This window comes from Dendrobates tinctorius, unplaced genomic scaffold (genome assembly GCF_039654945.1).
Source record: "Dendrobates tinctorius isolate UK_male_01 unplaced genomic scaffold, ASM3965494v1 ptg000086l, whole genome shotgun sequence".
Taxonomy (NCBI): domain Eukaryota; kingdom Metazoa; phylum Chordata; class Amphibia; order Anura; family Dendrobatidae; genus Dendrobates; species Dendrobates tinctorius.
In genome coordinates, this window is record NW_027361754.1 from 51,063,181 (window position 1) to 51,078,687 (window position 15,507).

At 43.6% G+C, this 15,507-nt stretch overlaps 2 protein-coding genes across 2 annotated transcripts in view; both read left to right on the forward strand.

The window, feature by feature from the left end:
* Positions 1 to 12,431, forward strand: part of PEX10 (peroxisomal biogenesis factor 10) — a 15,339-nt gene extending 2,908 nt beyond the window's left edge. Inside the window, exons 2-6 of the mRNA XM_073585392.1 lie at positions 4,032 to 4,112; positions 4,688 to 5,094; positions 7,014 to 7,189; positions 7,873 to 8,008; positions 10,064 to 12,431. Of these exons, the coding sequence (XP_073441493.1) occupies positions 4,032 to 4,112; positions 4,688 to 5,094; positions 7,014 to 7,189; positions 7,873 to 8,008; positions 10,064 to 10,132 (869 nt within the window). The 3' untranslated portion in view covers positions 10,133 to 12,431. The remainder of the gene's footprint in view (positions 1 to 4,031; positions 4,113 to 4,687; positions 5,095 to 7,013; positions 7,190 to 7,872; positions 8,009 to 10,063) is intronic.
* LOC141097888 (uncharacterized) lies at positions 2,303 to 3,985 on the forward strand. Its single transcript, XM_073585391.1, has one exon. It carries the CDS (start codon positions 2,419 to 2,421, stop codon positions 3,496 to 3,498), a length of 1,080 nt encoding a protein of 359 aa, XP_073441492.1. The 5' UTR covers positions 2,303 to 2,418; the 3' UTR covers positions 3,499 to 3,985.
* Positions 12,432 to 15,507: the final 3,076 nt, after the last annotated feature.

Sequence of the window (15,507 nt, forward strand, 5' to 3'; positions counted from 1 at the left end):
ACAGCCATTCTCAGGTCTCTCCAGAGATGCTCAGTTGGGTTTAGGTCAGGGCTCTGGCTGGGCCAGTCAAGAATGGTCACAGAGTTGTTCTGAAGCCACTCCTTTGTTATTTTAGCTGTGCGCTTAGGGTCATTGTCTTGTTGGAAGGTGAACTTTCGGCCAAGTCTGAGGTCCAGAGCACTCTGGAAGAGGTTTTCATCCAGGATATCTCTGTACTTGGCTGCATTCATGTTTCCTTCAATTGCAACCAGTCGTCCTGTCCCTGCAGTTGAAAAACACCCCCATAGCATGATGTTGCCACCACAATGTTTCACTGTTGGGATTGTATTGGGCAGGTGAAGAGCAGTGCCTGGTTTTCTCTACACATACCGCTTAGAATTATCACCAAAAAGTTCTATCTTCATCTCATCAGACCAGAGAATCTTATTTCTCATAGTCTGGGAGTCCTCCATGTGTTTTTTAGCAAACTCTCTGCGGGCTTTCATATCTCTTGCACTGAGCAGAGACTTCTGTCAGGCCACTCTGCCATAAAGGCCCTACTGGTGGAGGAATGCAGTGATAGTTCCACAAGGTCAACTTTCTCCCATCTCTATACTGCATCTGTGGAGCTCAGCCACAGTGATCTTGGGGTTCTTCTTTACCTCTCTCACCAAGGTTCTTCTTCCACGATTGCTCAGTTTGGCTTGACGGCCAGGTCTAGGAAGACTTCTGGTGGTCCCAAACTTCTTCCATTAAGGATTATGGAGGCCACTGTGCTCTTAGGAACCTTGAGTACTGCAGAAATTCTTTTGTAACCTTGACCAGATCTGTGCCTTGCCCCTATTCTGTCTCTGAGCTCCTTGGCCAGTTCCTTTGACCTCATGATTCTCATTTGGTCTGACATGCGCTGTGAGGTCTTCTATAGACAGGTGTGTGCCTTAAAGCTGGAGTCACACATAGCGACTCACCAGCGATCCCGACAACGATATCAACGTGTCAGGATTGCTGGTGAGCTGTCACACAGACAGCTTCACCTGCGATCAGCACAGCGACGCCGAGCGCTGTGCGTCCCTTAGATACCCGATGTGTACGTTAGTTACCAGCTCCCTGCATCAGCGCGCTGGTAACTAACGTACACATCGGGTATCTAAGGGACGGGCATCCTTTGGATACCCGATGTGTACATTAGTTACCAGCAGATAACTGGTCCTCCCGCCTGTCACGCGCAGCGATGCGTGCTGGCCAGCGGGAGACCAGCAACAAAAGAAATGTCCAGCGGTTTCCTACAGTGATACCGGCAGGGGGGCTGATCGCAGTCACACACAGCGATCTCGCTGGCGAGATCGCTGTTGTGTCACAAAACTTGTGACTCAGCAGCGATCTCGCTAGCGAGATCGCTATGTGTGACTGGGCCCTTACAAATCAAGTCCTATCAGTTTAATTAAACACAGCTGGACTCCAATGAAGGAGTAGAACCATCTCGGAGGATCACAAGGAAATGGACAGCATGTGACTTAAACATGAGTGTCTGAGCAAAGGGTCTGAATACTTATGACCATGTGATATTTTAGTTCTTCTTTTTTAAATAATTTGCAAAAATTTCTACATTTGGTTTTATTCAGTCAAGATGGGGTGCAGAGTGTACATTAATGAGAAAAAAAAATAACTTTTTTGAATTTACCAAATGGCTGCAATGAAACAGAGTGAAAAATGTAAAGGGGTCTGAATACTTTCCATACCCACTGTAAGTAGTCAGGTGAGCCTCCCTGCGGTGCAGGACAACACAAAATGTTCTTCATGGAGTTGCCAAAGTCACATAATATCCCTGATAGTGATCGCTCTTGGTCGGATTAGAGTATCTCTCCTAGTGATGATATTCTAGCATTATGCATCATTGAGGGGATGAAATCTGCACCAAACCCGCAGCAGAATATAACAGGCGCATAATAATCCGCAGTCCGCCTTATACAGGACCAGCTAAGCCGGTGCTATTTTATCCAATGTTTCTGATGTATCCAGGCAGATTTTTCAATCCTGCATACATATTACAATTCTTTGTGTGGATTTCGACGCTTGCAAATTTGCAGGAATCCCAAAAACTCCACTTGGCTGGTAGAATCAGAAGACCTACACTACGATGTTTGGTTTAGGCTAAAGGTGTTTTTAGCACAGAGCAAACCCACTTCCATTATTAGCTTCCAGCCTTGGCTTCTGATCAGGCCGATGGCTCATTGTTATGTCACTATGACATCACAATCGGCCAAGATTCTAGCTGTTTTGGAGACTATTTTTTTTTTTTTTTACCACACTTGTTCATTTTTGCCTCTGACGCTCGCGCAGATCCTGTCTCTCCTGCCGGATCGTTCATCCTACAGTTGTTAGTGAGGCTCCCGGTTGACCACGTAACAAAGATGGACTTCCCAGCTGTAATTTTTGACAATGGCTCAGGATTATGCAAGGCTGGAATTTCCGGTGAAAAAAATCCCAACATCTGTAATTACGTCTGTCGTGGGTCGGCCACGAGTAAGGTGCACTCTGCCAGGAATAGACCCAAAGAATTGCTATATTGGAGAGGATGCCCAGGCCAGGAGAGGAGTCCTCGCTTTGACCTATCCAGTAGAACGAGGCATTATAACATCTTGGGATGACATGGAAAAAATCTGGAGCTACATGTATGATCATAAACTTGGCCTCTCTGCCAGTGACCAGCCGGTCTTCTTAACGGAAACCCCTTTGAGTCCAATAGAGAACCGAAAGAAGATGTCAGAAATCATGTTTGAAGGGTTTAATGTCCCGAGGCTCCATGTGGCATCACAAGCCGCCTTGCCGCTCTATTCTTCCGGTGCTACCACTGGAATGTTTGTAAATAGTGGCGATGGCGTCACCCATATGGTGCCAATCTATGAAGGCTGCGTTATACCCAATACTGTAGATAAACTCAACCTGGCTGGCAGGGACATCACTGATTTTCTTGTGAAGCTTCTTTTGGAAGTTGGCCATAGTTTCGTAAGTAGTGCGGAAAAAGAAATAGCCAGAGACATCAAGGAGCGTCTTTGCTATATACAGCTGAAGAAGAACCTCCCATGCTTGACCGCAGAAAGTAAGATTTACCATCTTCCTGATGGAAACACCCTAAGCCTAGATAGCCAGCTCTTCCGTGCCCCTGAGATCCTGTTCCAGCCATCTGATATCGGTATTGAAGCACCTGGCCTGCATGAGATGATCTACACGACCATAATGAAATGCCCCATTGACATACGCAAAGATCTCTTCAGTAATATCGTCTTGTCTGGTGGGACGACCATGATTCCTGGAATCAATCACAGGATCTTCGAAGAGATTCTACCGATGGTGCCAAACGGGGTCAAAGTAAATGTCGTCTTGCAAGAGGATAGGCAATTCTCCGTCTGGACGGGGGCTTCCGTCCTTTCAAGTTTGCAGACCTTCCGAGATCTGTGGGTGACCAAATGTGAATATATGGACATCGGTCTACCTGCGTTACTGAGAAAATGTTACTAAGAACAGACCAGAGATAATAAATGAGGACTATGCCAAAAAGAACAATGAGATTTGTGTTTTTTCTTGTGTTTTGTTTTTTTCCCCCACAAGGTTTTATGTAAATGAAGAATAATTATGGTGAGGAGTATCTTGCCCCGATCTACTAGATGCACTTCTCCTTTCACTTCTATGGGGATGGTGGTCCTAAAGTCACACACCCGGCCATGCATTAGCCCCTACTCTGTGGGCAGTAGGTAAATGTATTTCATGGGAAAACGCCATTTAAAGAGTCCCTCTGATAAGTTGTCTTTGTTCGATCAGACACTTGGCATGGAGAAGGATTACGACACGCGTCGGGCTGTAAAGTTGTGTAGGCTTGTACAAACTTCTATGTTTTTTATTCTCTTTAATAGAACAGTTCTTGAGTATTTTGCCTTTCCTAGAGAAGATTAGTGCGTCTGACCACAAACAAGTCTCAATAGCATCTTAAAGCTAAAATGAGGAATTTAGGATGAAATTAATTTTTTTTTTTTTTTTTTTTTTTTTTATTGAAGGTGCTAAAAAATGGCTGCAGTGGAGAAAAGAACTAGAACTCCTTTGTGATCTTGCGTATTACACACTGACTACGTTTTCAGGTAAGGGTTGGGAAACTATTTGTGCTAGTTCTTAAAGATTAAAAGCTGTTTCCAAAAAAATCAAATTTGTGACATAGGGGATAACTTGCTGATTAATAAGGGGTCTGACTACAGGGATCTTGAGACTAGGATTCTTGAATGGTGCAGAGTTGTGCATGCTCAGCCTGTGCTTTATTCATTGTGCTTGGGACTGTCGGATATGGCCGATTTATCGTGGTCCAAATTACCTGCAGAGCTGAGAATGAAGCTATTGCTGATTGGCTGCATGGATAGCGTGACATAATGTCATCTGATCCCCGGGAGAGCCCGTGCTGAACTCGCTGAAGGCAAGTATAAGTAAACGTAGGGATTCACGACCAGTCCCGTCATGACTCCTCCCTTCCGGTGCCCATTTTGGCAGAGCTGCTTCGTACTGGCTTAAAAGACGCAATGTTTTTGCACAAGAATTTTTCAACTTCTTCAAAATATTTTACAACAGTTCTCTGGTGAAAGGTCGTCGATGAATCTCCTGCCATGACTGAAGATAGAGAGATATATATATATATTATATATATTATTTTTTTTTTTTTCTTAAGGTTACCAAACTCTCGGTGAGGAATATGTTAATATTGTGCAAGTGGATTCCTCCAAGCGTAAGGTGCCGTCCTTGCTGCAGCGTGCGCTGCTCATCGGCTGTCACACCCTGTTCCCCTACCTCCTGGACAAGGAGCTGGTGCGTCTGGAACACGAGCTACAGATAGAAATCGATGGGGTTCGGGTCCCGCACGGCAGTCTGTCCTCTGGATCTCATCACCGTTCATGGATGTGGAAATGGTTCCACCGAAAGATAGCCGCCCTCTCCGACCAGCAGAAAAGGACGCTGGTAAAGGCGGTGTACATATTCCGGCAGAGTGTTACTTTCCTGAAAAGGTTTCATCTGGCCGTATTCTACATGAATGGCTCCTTCTACCATATCGCCAAAAGGATAACTGGCATCACCTATGTAAGTCATTCCCTTATGCACATATATTGTTATATAGTCACTTCTGCTCTCCTGATGGCAGAAATTGGGGGGGGAGATGAGGGTCTGGCATAGGTCTTTAGCATGCATTATCAGTGGAGAAAAGAAACTGCCCAATGAAACAAAATTAAAGGGATTATTAACGTTCTTTAAAGATGGATATGGTGAGCTAGTACTTGTAAAAACAAGCCTTTTTGTTATTTAGGAGCAAGAGGAAGAAAGAAAAGTGATCCAGCTGGAGACGGAGGCGGCTGCAATTTACAAAGCTTTATTGGACAACTTAAAAATATGTTGGTTCTTTAAAAATTTCTTATAGCAAACACCAAGCACACCAGTGAGGAGGATCAACGCGTTTCAACTAAAAAATAGTCTTAATCATGATCATGACTAAGACTAATTTTTTTTTTTTTTTTTTAGTTGAAACGCATTGATCCTCCTCACTGGTGTGCTTGGTGTTTGCTATAAGAAATTTTTAAAGAACCAACATATTTTTAAGTTGTCCAATAAAGCTTTGTAAATTGCAGCCGCCTCCGTCTCCAACTGGATCACTTTTTTTTTTTTTTTCTTGCTCTTAATTCATGGGGATACTCACCACAGTCTGTGCTGGGCGTTGGCAGGCTTGGGGTTTGCTTTGCAGACGGGTAAGCTGACTACAACTTTTTTTTTTTTTTTTTTTTTTTTTTACTTTTTGTTATTTACTGTTTATTAAAAGTTTTCCACCATTCTTGAGATATTAACACTTTTTTTTTTTTCCTCTTTAGTTTACAGCTCGTCGCTTAGGAGACCGACCAACGCGGCTGTCTACCTCGTAAGCCCCCTACTGAAGCTGGCTGGTATTGGGCACTAACTGAACTCCAGCAATCCTGCTCAGTTTCATAAACGTGCTTATAAGCTCATTGGAAAAGGGGCTGTAAGCACTGCACATGTTCTGTTGTCTAGCAGCGGTGGTCGGTCTCCAAGGCAACAAGCTGTAAAGAAGTGTTAATATCCGAAGAACGGCTGGACATTTTAATAAGCAGTATATTGCAATATTGTTTGTCTTTACAAGCTCCATCCGAATATAGCCATGCATATCAAGCAGAGAATAACCATTTAAATTCTCAGCTGAACATGTCAAGAAATGTGCTCATCAAGCAGCTGAGTTGTGGTCTGATCTCGTGTAGACCACCGCTATCAATGTACCCTATAAGAACATGAGGACATCATAGAAAGGTGTTCCCTTCTTAGGACCCCCAGATAATATGGCCACTTACTGGGGAAATCCCTGGCTGACCACAACTTAAATTCTACTTTTTTTTGCCAGGGAGACAGGGAAAGGATGAATTCTGAAAGAGGTTTCCTCAGAGAGGACAACCCCTTTTAATAAAGTGCTAAGATGCCATATAGCAGTGTGCCAGAGGAGCATTGCATGGCGAATAAGCCTCCTTACCTTGACAAGCCAGAGCTGGAATGTCACTCTCCACAAGGAGAAACCTTACCCCTTCGACCTCAGTCCAGAGCCTCTCACTTAGCCAAATCAGTTCTCATACTTTGCACTGACGAGAGCCAATAGCCCGAAACACCGTGTCTGCAAATTGAGATTCTGATTTGGCTTTTATCCTAAGTCTTATTAAAAGACTCGTTAAAGGGTTGATTGTGACTTGTAGGATCGCTACTACCAACAGGTGGCGCTATAGAGTTCAAGCCCTCTTTTTCTCTGTGTTGGCATTGAATGGTCTTGTAGTCTATTTTCTTGCCACACAGAACATTGTTTTTTTTTTTTTTTTTTGCCAATGATAAAGGTACCTCCATGTGGAGTGATACGAGCTGTGTATTGTGGCCAACGATCCTGACGGGGTTTTTGGTGCAACCTCCACATTCTAAAATTGCAATTTTTTTTTTTTTTTCCTGTTTTCTTGCAGCTCCGAGTGCGTGGATTACCGGGGGATGACGGGATTGTGCGCAAGAGTTACAGTCTCCTTGGGGCAGTGTCCGTGGTTCATCTCCTGCTTCTGGTCTTCGTGCAGCTGCAGAGCGTTCAGCAGAAGCAGGAGGCGCAGCAGAAGTTCAAACTGCACCGACGGATGTCATATCAGAGGTAAAGACCCCCGTTATCAGAGGTTAAGACCCCTGTCCGCTGCCTCTGTCATGTGCTCTGTGTGCTTCCTTCCTTTATTCTATAGTTAAGTGTTTTTCCACTAAATATATTTATCGCCCATCCACAGGATGGGTAACTGTATCATTGGGGTCTGCACCTTACTGTCCCCGACAGTGGGCTATAGGTCTCCTGTTCTCAGGGTCTTCTCATGGCTATAGTGCTGGATGAAGAGGTCCACATTTGATCATTTTCCATGACTGCATTTTCCCAGTTCCCGATGCTCGGCAGCTCTCAACCCCACCTTTGACTCCCAATCTGACCAGCTTCAGATCCCATGTACTCTTTCGATGTTGTAGATGCACTTCATACCCCTGCAGCATCAGAGATGGCACAGTTGGTGCCAGCAGTGCAGTGATGCCACTGATCTGCACTTTCAATCAAGCATGAGCTCCCACAACATCCCCTGAGGAGACGAACCCTTTATTTATTTTTTTCTAATTGATTTATCCATTTTTATGCCTTAATGTTTTAAAACAGAAATGAATGTATGTGGTGGGCTGCAGTGTCCAGATCACAGCAGCGCTGCTCAGACTTCTACGAAACTTGTGGCCTCAGGATCAGTCACCTACAGCAGGAATGGAAAGGCCCAAATGACACTTTGATGTTTTTCGTTACGTCCCTAGAGCTCCAGCACATGAGAAAACATACCAGCGTCCTTCAAAATGCACGTTATGCCTGGAGCACAGGCGGCACAGTACGGTGACCCCCTGCGGGCATCTCTTCTGCTGGGAGTGCATCACTGAGTGGTGTAACACCAAGGTAAGAGATCGGCTATAACTGTACGTTTCCACCCACACAGTCTCCCCACTTCACAGGGGCTGTATGTGTACCGAACCCTGGTCCGACAACATATTCTAGCAACATGGCCACTGACTTGGGGTTCTGAAAATCTTTTTGCTCAACTTTAGTTCTTGGCCATTGTACAGGAGGGAGGAGGAGGGTGAGCTGTGACATCACCTATTGTGAACGGTTGATCCAGTGTTAATTACTGTATATAGAGGTATTGTATTGTATATCTGTCTGTGATGCTGTTGGGACTGCTGTCTTCGGACCCCCATCCCACCTGGTGAGGTGGTCGTTTAGGCAGCAAGTGAATGAGGATGTACATGGCTATGTCCATTCATTTCTGTGGAAGCTATGGAAACGGCCGAGTATCAGATTTGTGGCACGTCCTATTGATTTGTCATTTATGGCTATGATGAGAAGATCCCTTTTAAGGGTCCAAACATTTAGGGCCAAGGGGGGTTTCAATGCAAAATGTAACTCCTCTGACAACAAAGCGGCCCAAACTTTCATTTGCTCTGTTCCATTGGTTTTGTTTGGCTCTGTTTTACCCATCATCAGAGCGAGCAATGGACGGACTCTTAGACTTTCTCCGAGCCCCGACACTCTGCAGTCAACGGCACTCTGCTTCTACACCTTTATTTTATTAATTGATGGAGGGTCTCTGCACATAGACACCCAGCAGGCACCCAGCAGGGGTGCACTTTCTTCATTCTTAGAGCCCTTCTATACAGATCCAAAGTGCTCTGCTGAGTTCTGGATTTCTTTCTTCCAAATCCCTTTCCTCTTACATATCCCCCACAAGGTAGAGCTCACTGAACATTAGAGATGAGCAAAAGTCCCCACGCGACGTAGCATTCACATTCTGGCTGCCACAGAAGCTAGACCTGAGTAGTGTGTGTCTTTTCCTGCTCCTCTCCGCTGAAGATTATTAGAACTCGGTAATGGCTGCATAAATCTCTTCACTAAGTTCACACTAGTGGATGTTCATCGTAAGCACACCAGCCTCATCAGGTCCAAGATATTTAATAATGTACTGGGATCATTGTCTTCATGCATGGGGGTGTCCTATGCGTGGGATTGCCCCTCTTATGAAGCACTTAGGATTTCATCGCCGACATACTGCCGCACATTTCACCCTATACAAAAAAAAATAGATGTGGTAAAGATTCAAAATCAGATGCGGCAGTTAGTTTATGTACGTACCCTCATGGTTATAGGGGTCTCTTTTTAAAGGGGCGATTATCTCGGCCATGTTGGATTTTCCTAATATCTGTCTTCCAGCCAACAGAGAGAAGCAACACCAGAGCCCAAGCTCCAAGTTGCAGGGGTTGTTTAACAATACAATCCCAGGCCCATATGCCTTGAGAAAGCATAGAGGGGTCCTGGACAAATGACCCCTTCTGTGCATTGCATTGTTGCTGCATTATTTGAGTGGCCGCCATGGAATGACAGTCTCCATCGAGATTGAAGCAGTGCAACATAGAAGGACACAAGTAGACTGCACTATACCATATAGTCAGGGTGGTATATATCGGGAGAATCGCTACACACAGGGCGTCTTGCACGACGCTGCGACAATTGTTCCTTTATTCATAGATGGATAATGTCTGATAGTGCATTTTTGCAATTTGCTGCTTTTTAAAACCGTGCAGTAATTCTTGAGATATTGACACTTTTTTTTTTTTTTTTTTTCCCCGTTTACAGCTCGTTGCCTAGGAAACCGACCACCTGCTGCGCTAAACCTGGCCGTGATTAGCACGTAATCGCGGGCTCCAGTGAATCCTGACCTGCTTCAAAACCGCGCTGACAAGTTGAATCGAAAGGGGCTTGCAAGAACTGCGCATGTTCTGTTGCAGCGGTGGACTGTCTCCCAGGCAACCAGAAAAGTGTTAATATCTCAAGAACTGATTCAAATTTGAATAAGCAGTAAATTACAAAATTGCTTATATTTACAATACCATTTATGATGATGGGGGGGGAGGACGACCATTTAAGTGTGTACTTATCATATACAACCTCCTTTTTCAGGCTGAATGCCCATTGTGCCGGGAGAAGTTTCATCCACAGAAGCTGGTCTACCTGCGGCACTACCGATGACTTGTCGTTGATGACTCCTCCTCCGATTTCAAGGGCTTCACCACTGGTCGTCTACTCAAGCAGCCATATAACGTTTCCTAACCTGTTACCTAAAAAAGCACAACTACTAGTTCCAGGCCAAACTAACAGTCTGTGGTTTACAGGATCTGCCGTCCTAATACTGTACTATGGGACATATAGGAGTTCAATGCACCTTGTGTGTGACCAGACGCAGGCGACGATCAGTGTCTTATCCGTCCTCGTAGCCTTGGCTGGATTATTTGCAGAGAACTGGACTCTGTCGCCACCTGCTGGCGCGTATAGGGTATGGCTTAGCAGCTGATTTACAATAACATTAAGTCAATAACGTTGATTATCTCATGACCATGAAGCCCGTCAGTCGGGATTCATTGTGCAGCAAGTGAACAGTCCGTTTTTAAAGTCGGAAGAAAAATGGGTAAATGTAAGAATCTGAGCGGCTACAACGAGGTACATCATGGTGTTGGTTAGTACTTACCAAGAGTTGTCCGATAGTTTCAACTACGCTGAAAGTTTTTCAATAGTTAATACCACAATTGCAACTTTATTTTTTTTCCATAGGAATTAATGGGCAGTGAAGTCACCATGTGTAGCCTGAGCTTTAATTAATAAAAGTCAAAATCCACTTTATCCCGAGGCCATAATGTCTGTTCATGTTGTGCATGTGACTGTCTGTTCCGTGTATCTTTCTTACCTCCCGAGTCATGAGACGTCTTCATGATGGCACCTCATGTCCTCGAGCTGCAGCCGTAAGTTCCCCAGGTGCGAAGAAAAATGTTTCCAGGTCTGCTTTCTTCTAAGTACCCAAAATACATGTGTTTCTTCAACCAGAATTCTTCCAAAAAATGTGAGGCTTAAAAGTTATTTAAAGGGAACCCATCCGCCAAAAAAAAACAAAATATGCATTTACCTGCAGCCGTATCCCATGTTACACATGCAGCTGTACTGAGTGGAAGTGCAGACACAGGGAGGAAATGAAGTGATATTCTCCCTACAGCCGCAGAACATGTTTAATGGCTCATCATGACGCCTGTAGGTCACGGTTTGTCCAAGGGGATCACATTCTGATCTAGACAGCGTAATAATGTCTGTGAGGTTGTTGAGTTGGGGGGTCAGGAAACCATCAGACAAAGCCATCCTCGGACCGAGATCCACGGGGGTCTTGGTCCAAGCATGGCTTTGTCTGATGGTTTCCTGAACCCCCCCCCCCCCCTCAACAACCTCAAGAGCCCTAAAACTATTTATCCGCTGATTACCACTAAATGGTAAATGTAACTTTTTTTCTTTTCCCCCCACCAGTTCCCTTTTAAAGCGAATCTGTCACAATGCAAAACTATATAGCTCTTGGACCTGATTACACTGGTGTACTTACGCTCAGAAACTGAATACAGTTGGATTCTTACTCTTTATTCGGACTCTCTTTAATATCCATATTATACAGATATCCTGCCATGGATTTTCAAAGTAACTCCAGCAGCCTCTTCAGGTCTGTTTTTTATATATGTAGTTTGTATTGTGAAATCTGGTTGTTTTTTTTTTTTGTTCTGTATCCCATCGGCTGAGCATGAACCCTACTAACAACTCAACATGACTAGTAAACATTTTACAGGACATAATGGGAGTTGTAGTCCAAATCTGAGATGATCTTGAGAATTTAGATCTATAGTTTTGCGTGTGAAATAGTGCAGATGGTAGGAAAGTTGTGACTGCACCATGCAGACGGTTATTTTATGGGATACACCAGGTGGATTGGGAAACTATGGCATGTCGCTGTCCGATCAGGAGTGTTCTCGGCCGGCCATGTCCGCCGTCTCACAAGGATGTATAGCACTGACTGAGCAGAGGTGCAATGATCCGTTCACTAATAATGTGCACACTGACCACGTGATCTGGGGCGGCCGTGGCCAAATTGACTTCTGTTTTAATATTTCTACATGACCTGTGATTTAATAATGTGATTAATATATAAAACTCTAGTAAGGTCGGGTTCACACAGGACGGGTCTGGAGCACAGCCCAAACTTCATACATTGTCAATCTCCCACCTGCTATGTCCAGACTTGCAAACTTTTGAGCATTTTCCACTGGGATATTAATGGTGGCATGCTTTCCCACCTCATCCCAGTGCTGGTTCTTCTGGTGTCCCGTGTGAACCCGGCCTGAAGATCCTAGACTCTGTATTGAAGTTTGATTGTCTTTCTAATTTATCATAATTATATTTTGCAATGAAAGATTCGATATTTAATTGTATTAATACTGTTTGAATAAAACTTATTTGCAGATTTGAGAGTCCGCTGTATATTTTATACCCCTCCTATCACAGGCTGTAAATCTAAGGCACGAGCGTGCGTCGAGGCAGTAATCATTATGGATTTGGCACTTTTTAGGGTCTTTAGGAGGGTTTTATCCAGAGGACCCCCATTTACCTAAGAGGAGGCCAAAAGACTGTGTGGCTCCTCCAATTTAGCCTCATTACCTAGGCTTATAGAAGACCGGTACTAACTCCACGATGTTACCATTGGTCACAAAGATAAGCAGGGGCTGGCTGAAAGCTTACTACGAGCTTATAGAAAATAAACTACATTCCATCGTTTTTTTGGGGTGGGGGTTAGTAGAGGATAATTGGAAAGATTTTTCCGATGTTAATGCACTGGTTATCCAGGACTATAAAATATTTAAAAAAAAAAAAAATCATTGCCACTTTCATCCAGCAAGAACTAAAAGGAAAAAAAAAAATTGAAAAATGATTACTTTTTTTTCTTGACGTTTCTATGCAACACAAAAGGTACAGTTTAACCCCACCCACCCTCCGGTAGCTGGCATGTTATCACTGGTAACAAATGGCCCTTAACGTTTGTCAAAATTGAACTTTATTCAATCGGGCCATTATAACAAATCCAAAATGAATCCCCCTCCTCCACCTTCTTAAATATTCCAGCCCCATGCCATTTATTACACTAAATCCATGAAAGGTGCGGTCCCGTCATGTTATTCGGCCTCTGGGGGATTAATAAGGTTCGTCGTTATTATTTAGCTGCGTTACGTCTAAAAATCAAAACATGCAAATCTGGGCGTCTTATTTGTGCAAAAAGGGACTGAAATAGCTGACAAGTCTGCCCCTATCCTGCTGGTATTGGGGGGCATATATTATTTATAAGGGGCCAAGGACACGCTTGGTTGCAATGGATAAAGAGGCGGTTTTGATACAGGACGTCAATGCTGTTCCTAGGGAACGAAAATGTCCAGAAGAAATGCTTCCAAAAATCAATTACAATATATCTATAAATTCATTTTGAATTTTTAGCTTTGGAAAAAATATATAATGGGTTGTATAAGTGAGAAAAACAGCTGCTTCTAGAAAGTGTGCTATTCCTGCCTACTGGTTGTGTCTGGTACTGCAGCTCCACTGCACTTCCATCTGTGGACAGTAGTGTTGATTATGGAAGCAAGTAGCTTTTTTTATTTTTAAGTGTTACAAGGTAAGGATTGAAGATGTTCCCATCTGCAAGATCCAGTACCACTATGTAGTAAGTGTAATAATATTGACAAACACCTTCAATCAGAAATGTAGTATATTTCTTCTGATTTATTAGGTTGCTTACCCCATGTGCAGGGCATTGCACTAGCTTAGGGATCCATGGTTATGACCACTAAACTGTCAATGAGTGGTCGTAACCATGGATGCCTAAAGCTATGCACATGGGGTAAGCTTTAACGAATCAGAAGAACTATACTTAATTTCGAATTGGAGGTATTTGCTAATCTTATTACACCTACTACATATTGAGACTGGGTCTTGGAGATGGGAATACTCCTTATAACTCTTACATCAGCCTGTAAAATTTATCTTTTCAGGAGGGGATTTGGGTCTCAGAAAAGACCATGGTATGCCCACCATGAGTACGTGGGGCCATGCAGACAATATAAAATACAGTGGATAAAAAAACTGAAGTCTGAACTGAGAAAATTGTGTATGCACAATGTAAGTGCATATTAACACATGACCATTAACCAGAGAAAGCAAAAAAACAAACTGCAAATAATGCATAAAGGTAATAAGGGTATTTTAGTAAACATAATTTTGATCAAAATGTACAAGCCATCCCGCCACGTCACGGCAACCCTTGTGGGACAGTCCTACTCTAGTATTTAAAACCTTTTCACTTGCCAAGTGGCGTGAATGTGAACAAGGATCGAGGGACTGACCCACTACTAGTAGTATAGGCCAGACTGGATGGCTTTCCCAGCTCATAAAGAGGGCGGTCACACCCATATATGCACTGAATGCACAAAGTCCCTCAATCCTTGTTCACATTCACGCCACTTGGCAAGTGAAAAGGTTTTAAATACTAGAGTAGGGACTGTCCCACAAGGGTTGCCGTGACGTGGCGGGATGGCTTGTGCATTATTTTGATCAAAATTGTTAACTAAATACCCTTGTCACTTTTATGCATTATTTGCAGTTTATTTTTTATTTTGTTTTTTTGCTTTGTTTTCTCCAATATAAAATACAGTGTAGTAGGTAGTGACTGGTCGGCCATTACTATTAGAACTGTGATAATAGGAACTCTGTGCATCAGAAGTCTCCGGAGACATGGAGGCCTTAATGGCCATCTTAAAGTGGACATTTTCTAAGGCAGTTTTGATTCACCTGGTCCTGGTGAAAAGACGTTACACATGGACTACAGCTGCAACCACAAACGGGAAGAAATGCAAATAATTGCAGGGACATACAGAATAAAGATCTCCCCACATTGGTCTTTAGCAGGATTGTCCAGAGTCACATTTACAGAACAGGTGGCCTTTTGTACCAAAAATACATATTGGTAAATATCTAATTTCTGCGTTATTAGGAAGTAACACGGACGCCAGCCGAGAAGTCAAAGACATAAGGGGGCAAAAAACAAAAGGCATCATGCTGTAAAATTACAGCCAGTTCACTAGCAGATACTAATTGTGGCTGATTGATGTCAGTTGTGAAATAGTAATTGGCCTTCTTTGTCATTTTTGTATATCCAGCAACAGAGGAGTAAGTTGTTTGTATCTGCACCTAGTCTTATTACCGAGTCAGAGTATTTCTGTACAGAACCTGGCACAATACGTCGTGTGCTGGAAGTCTTGGCGGATTGGCTGTGGAAACCTGCTAATCTGCAGCTGACACCATCCAGATAAGCTTCAAATGGTATCAGCCATGCGGTTATCCAGCAAAAAGAAATGGCCATTACCAATCTACCTGGCATCAGCTGCAACGACAGATCGCTGCATCAGTGCAATCTCCAGCCATAGGCTTAAAGGGGTTGTTCTCCTTTGGGGACTTTTTTTTTTTCATGCATAACTTTTGGAGACTAAACAATCTTG

Coding starts and splice junctions, on each gene's coding strand:
- LOC141097888 (XM_073585391.1), top strand. CDS start 2,419: ATGGCTCAGGATTATGCAAGGCTGGAATTTCCGGTGAAAAAAATCCCA.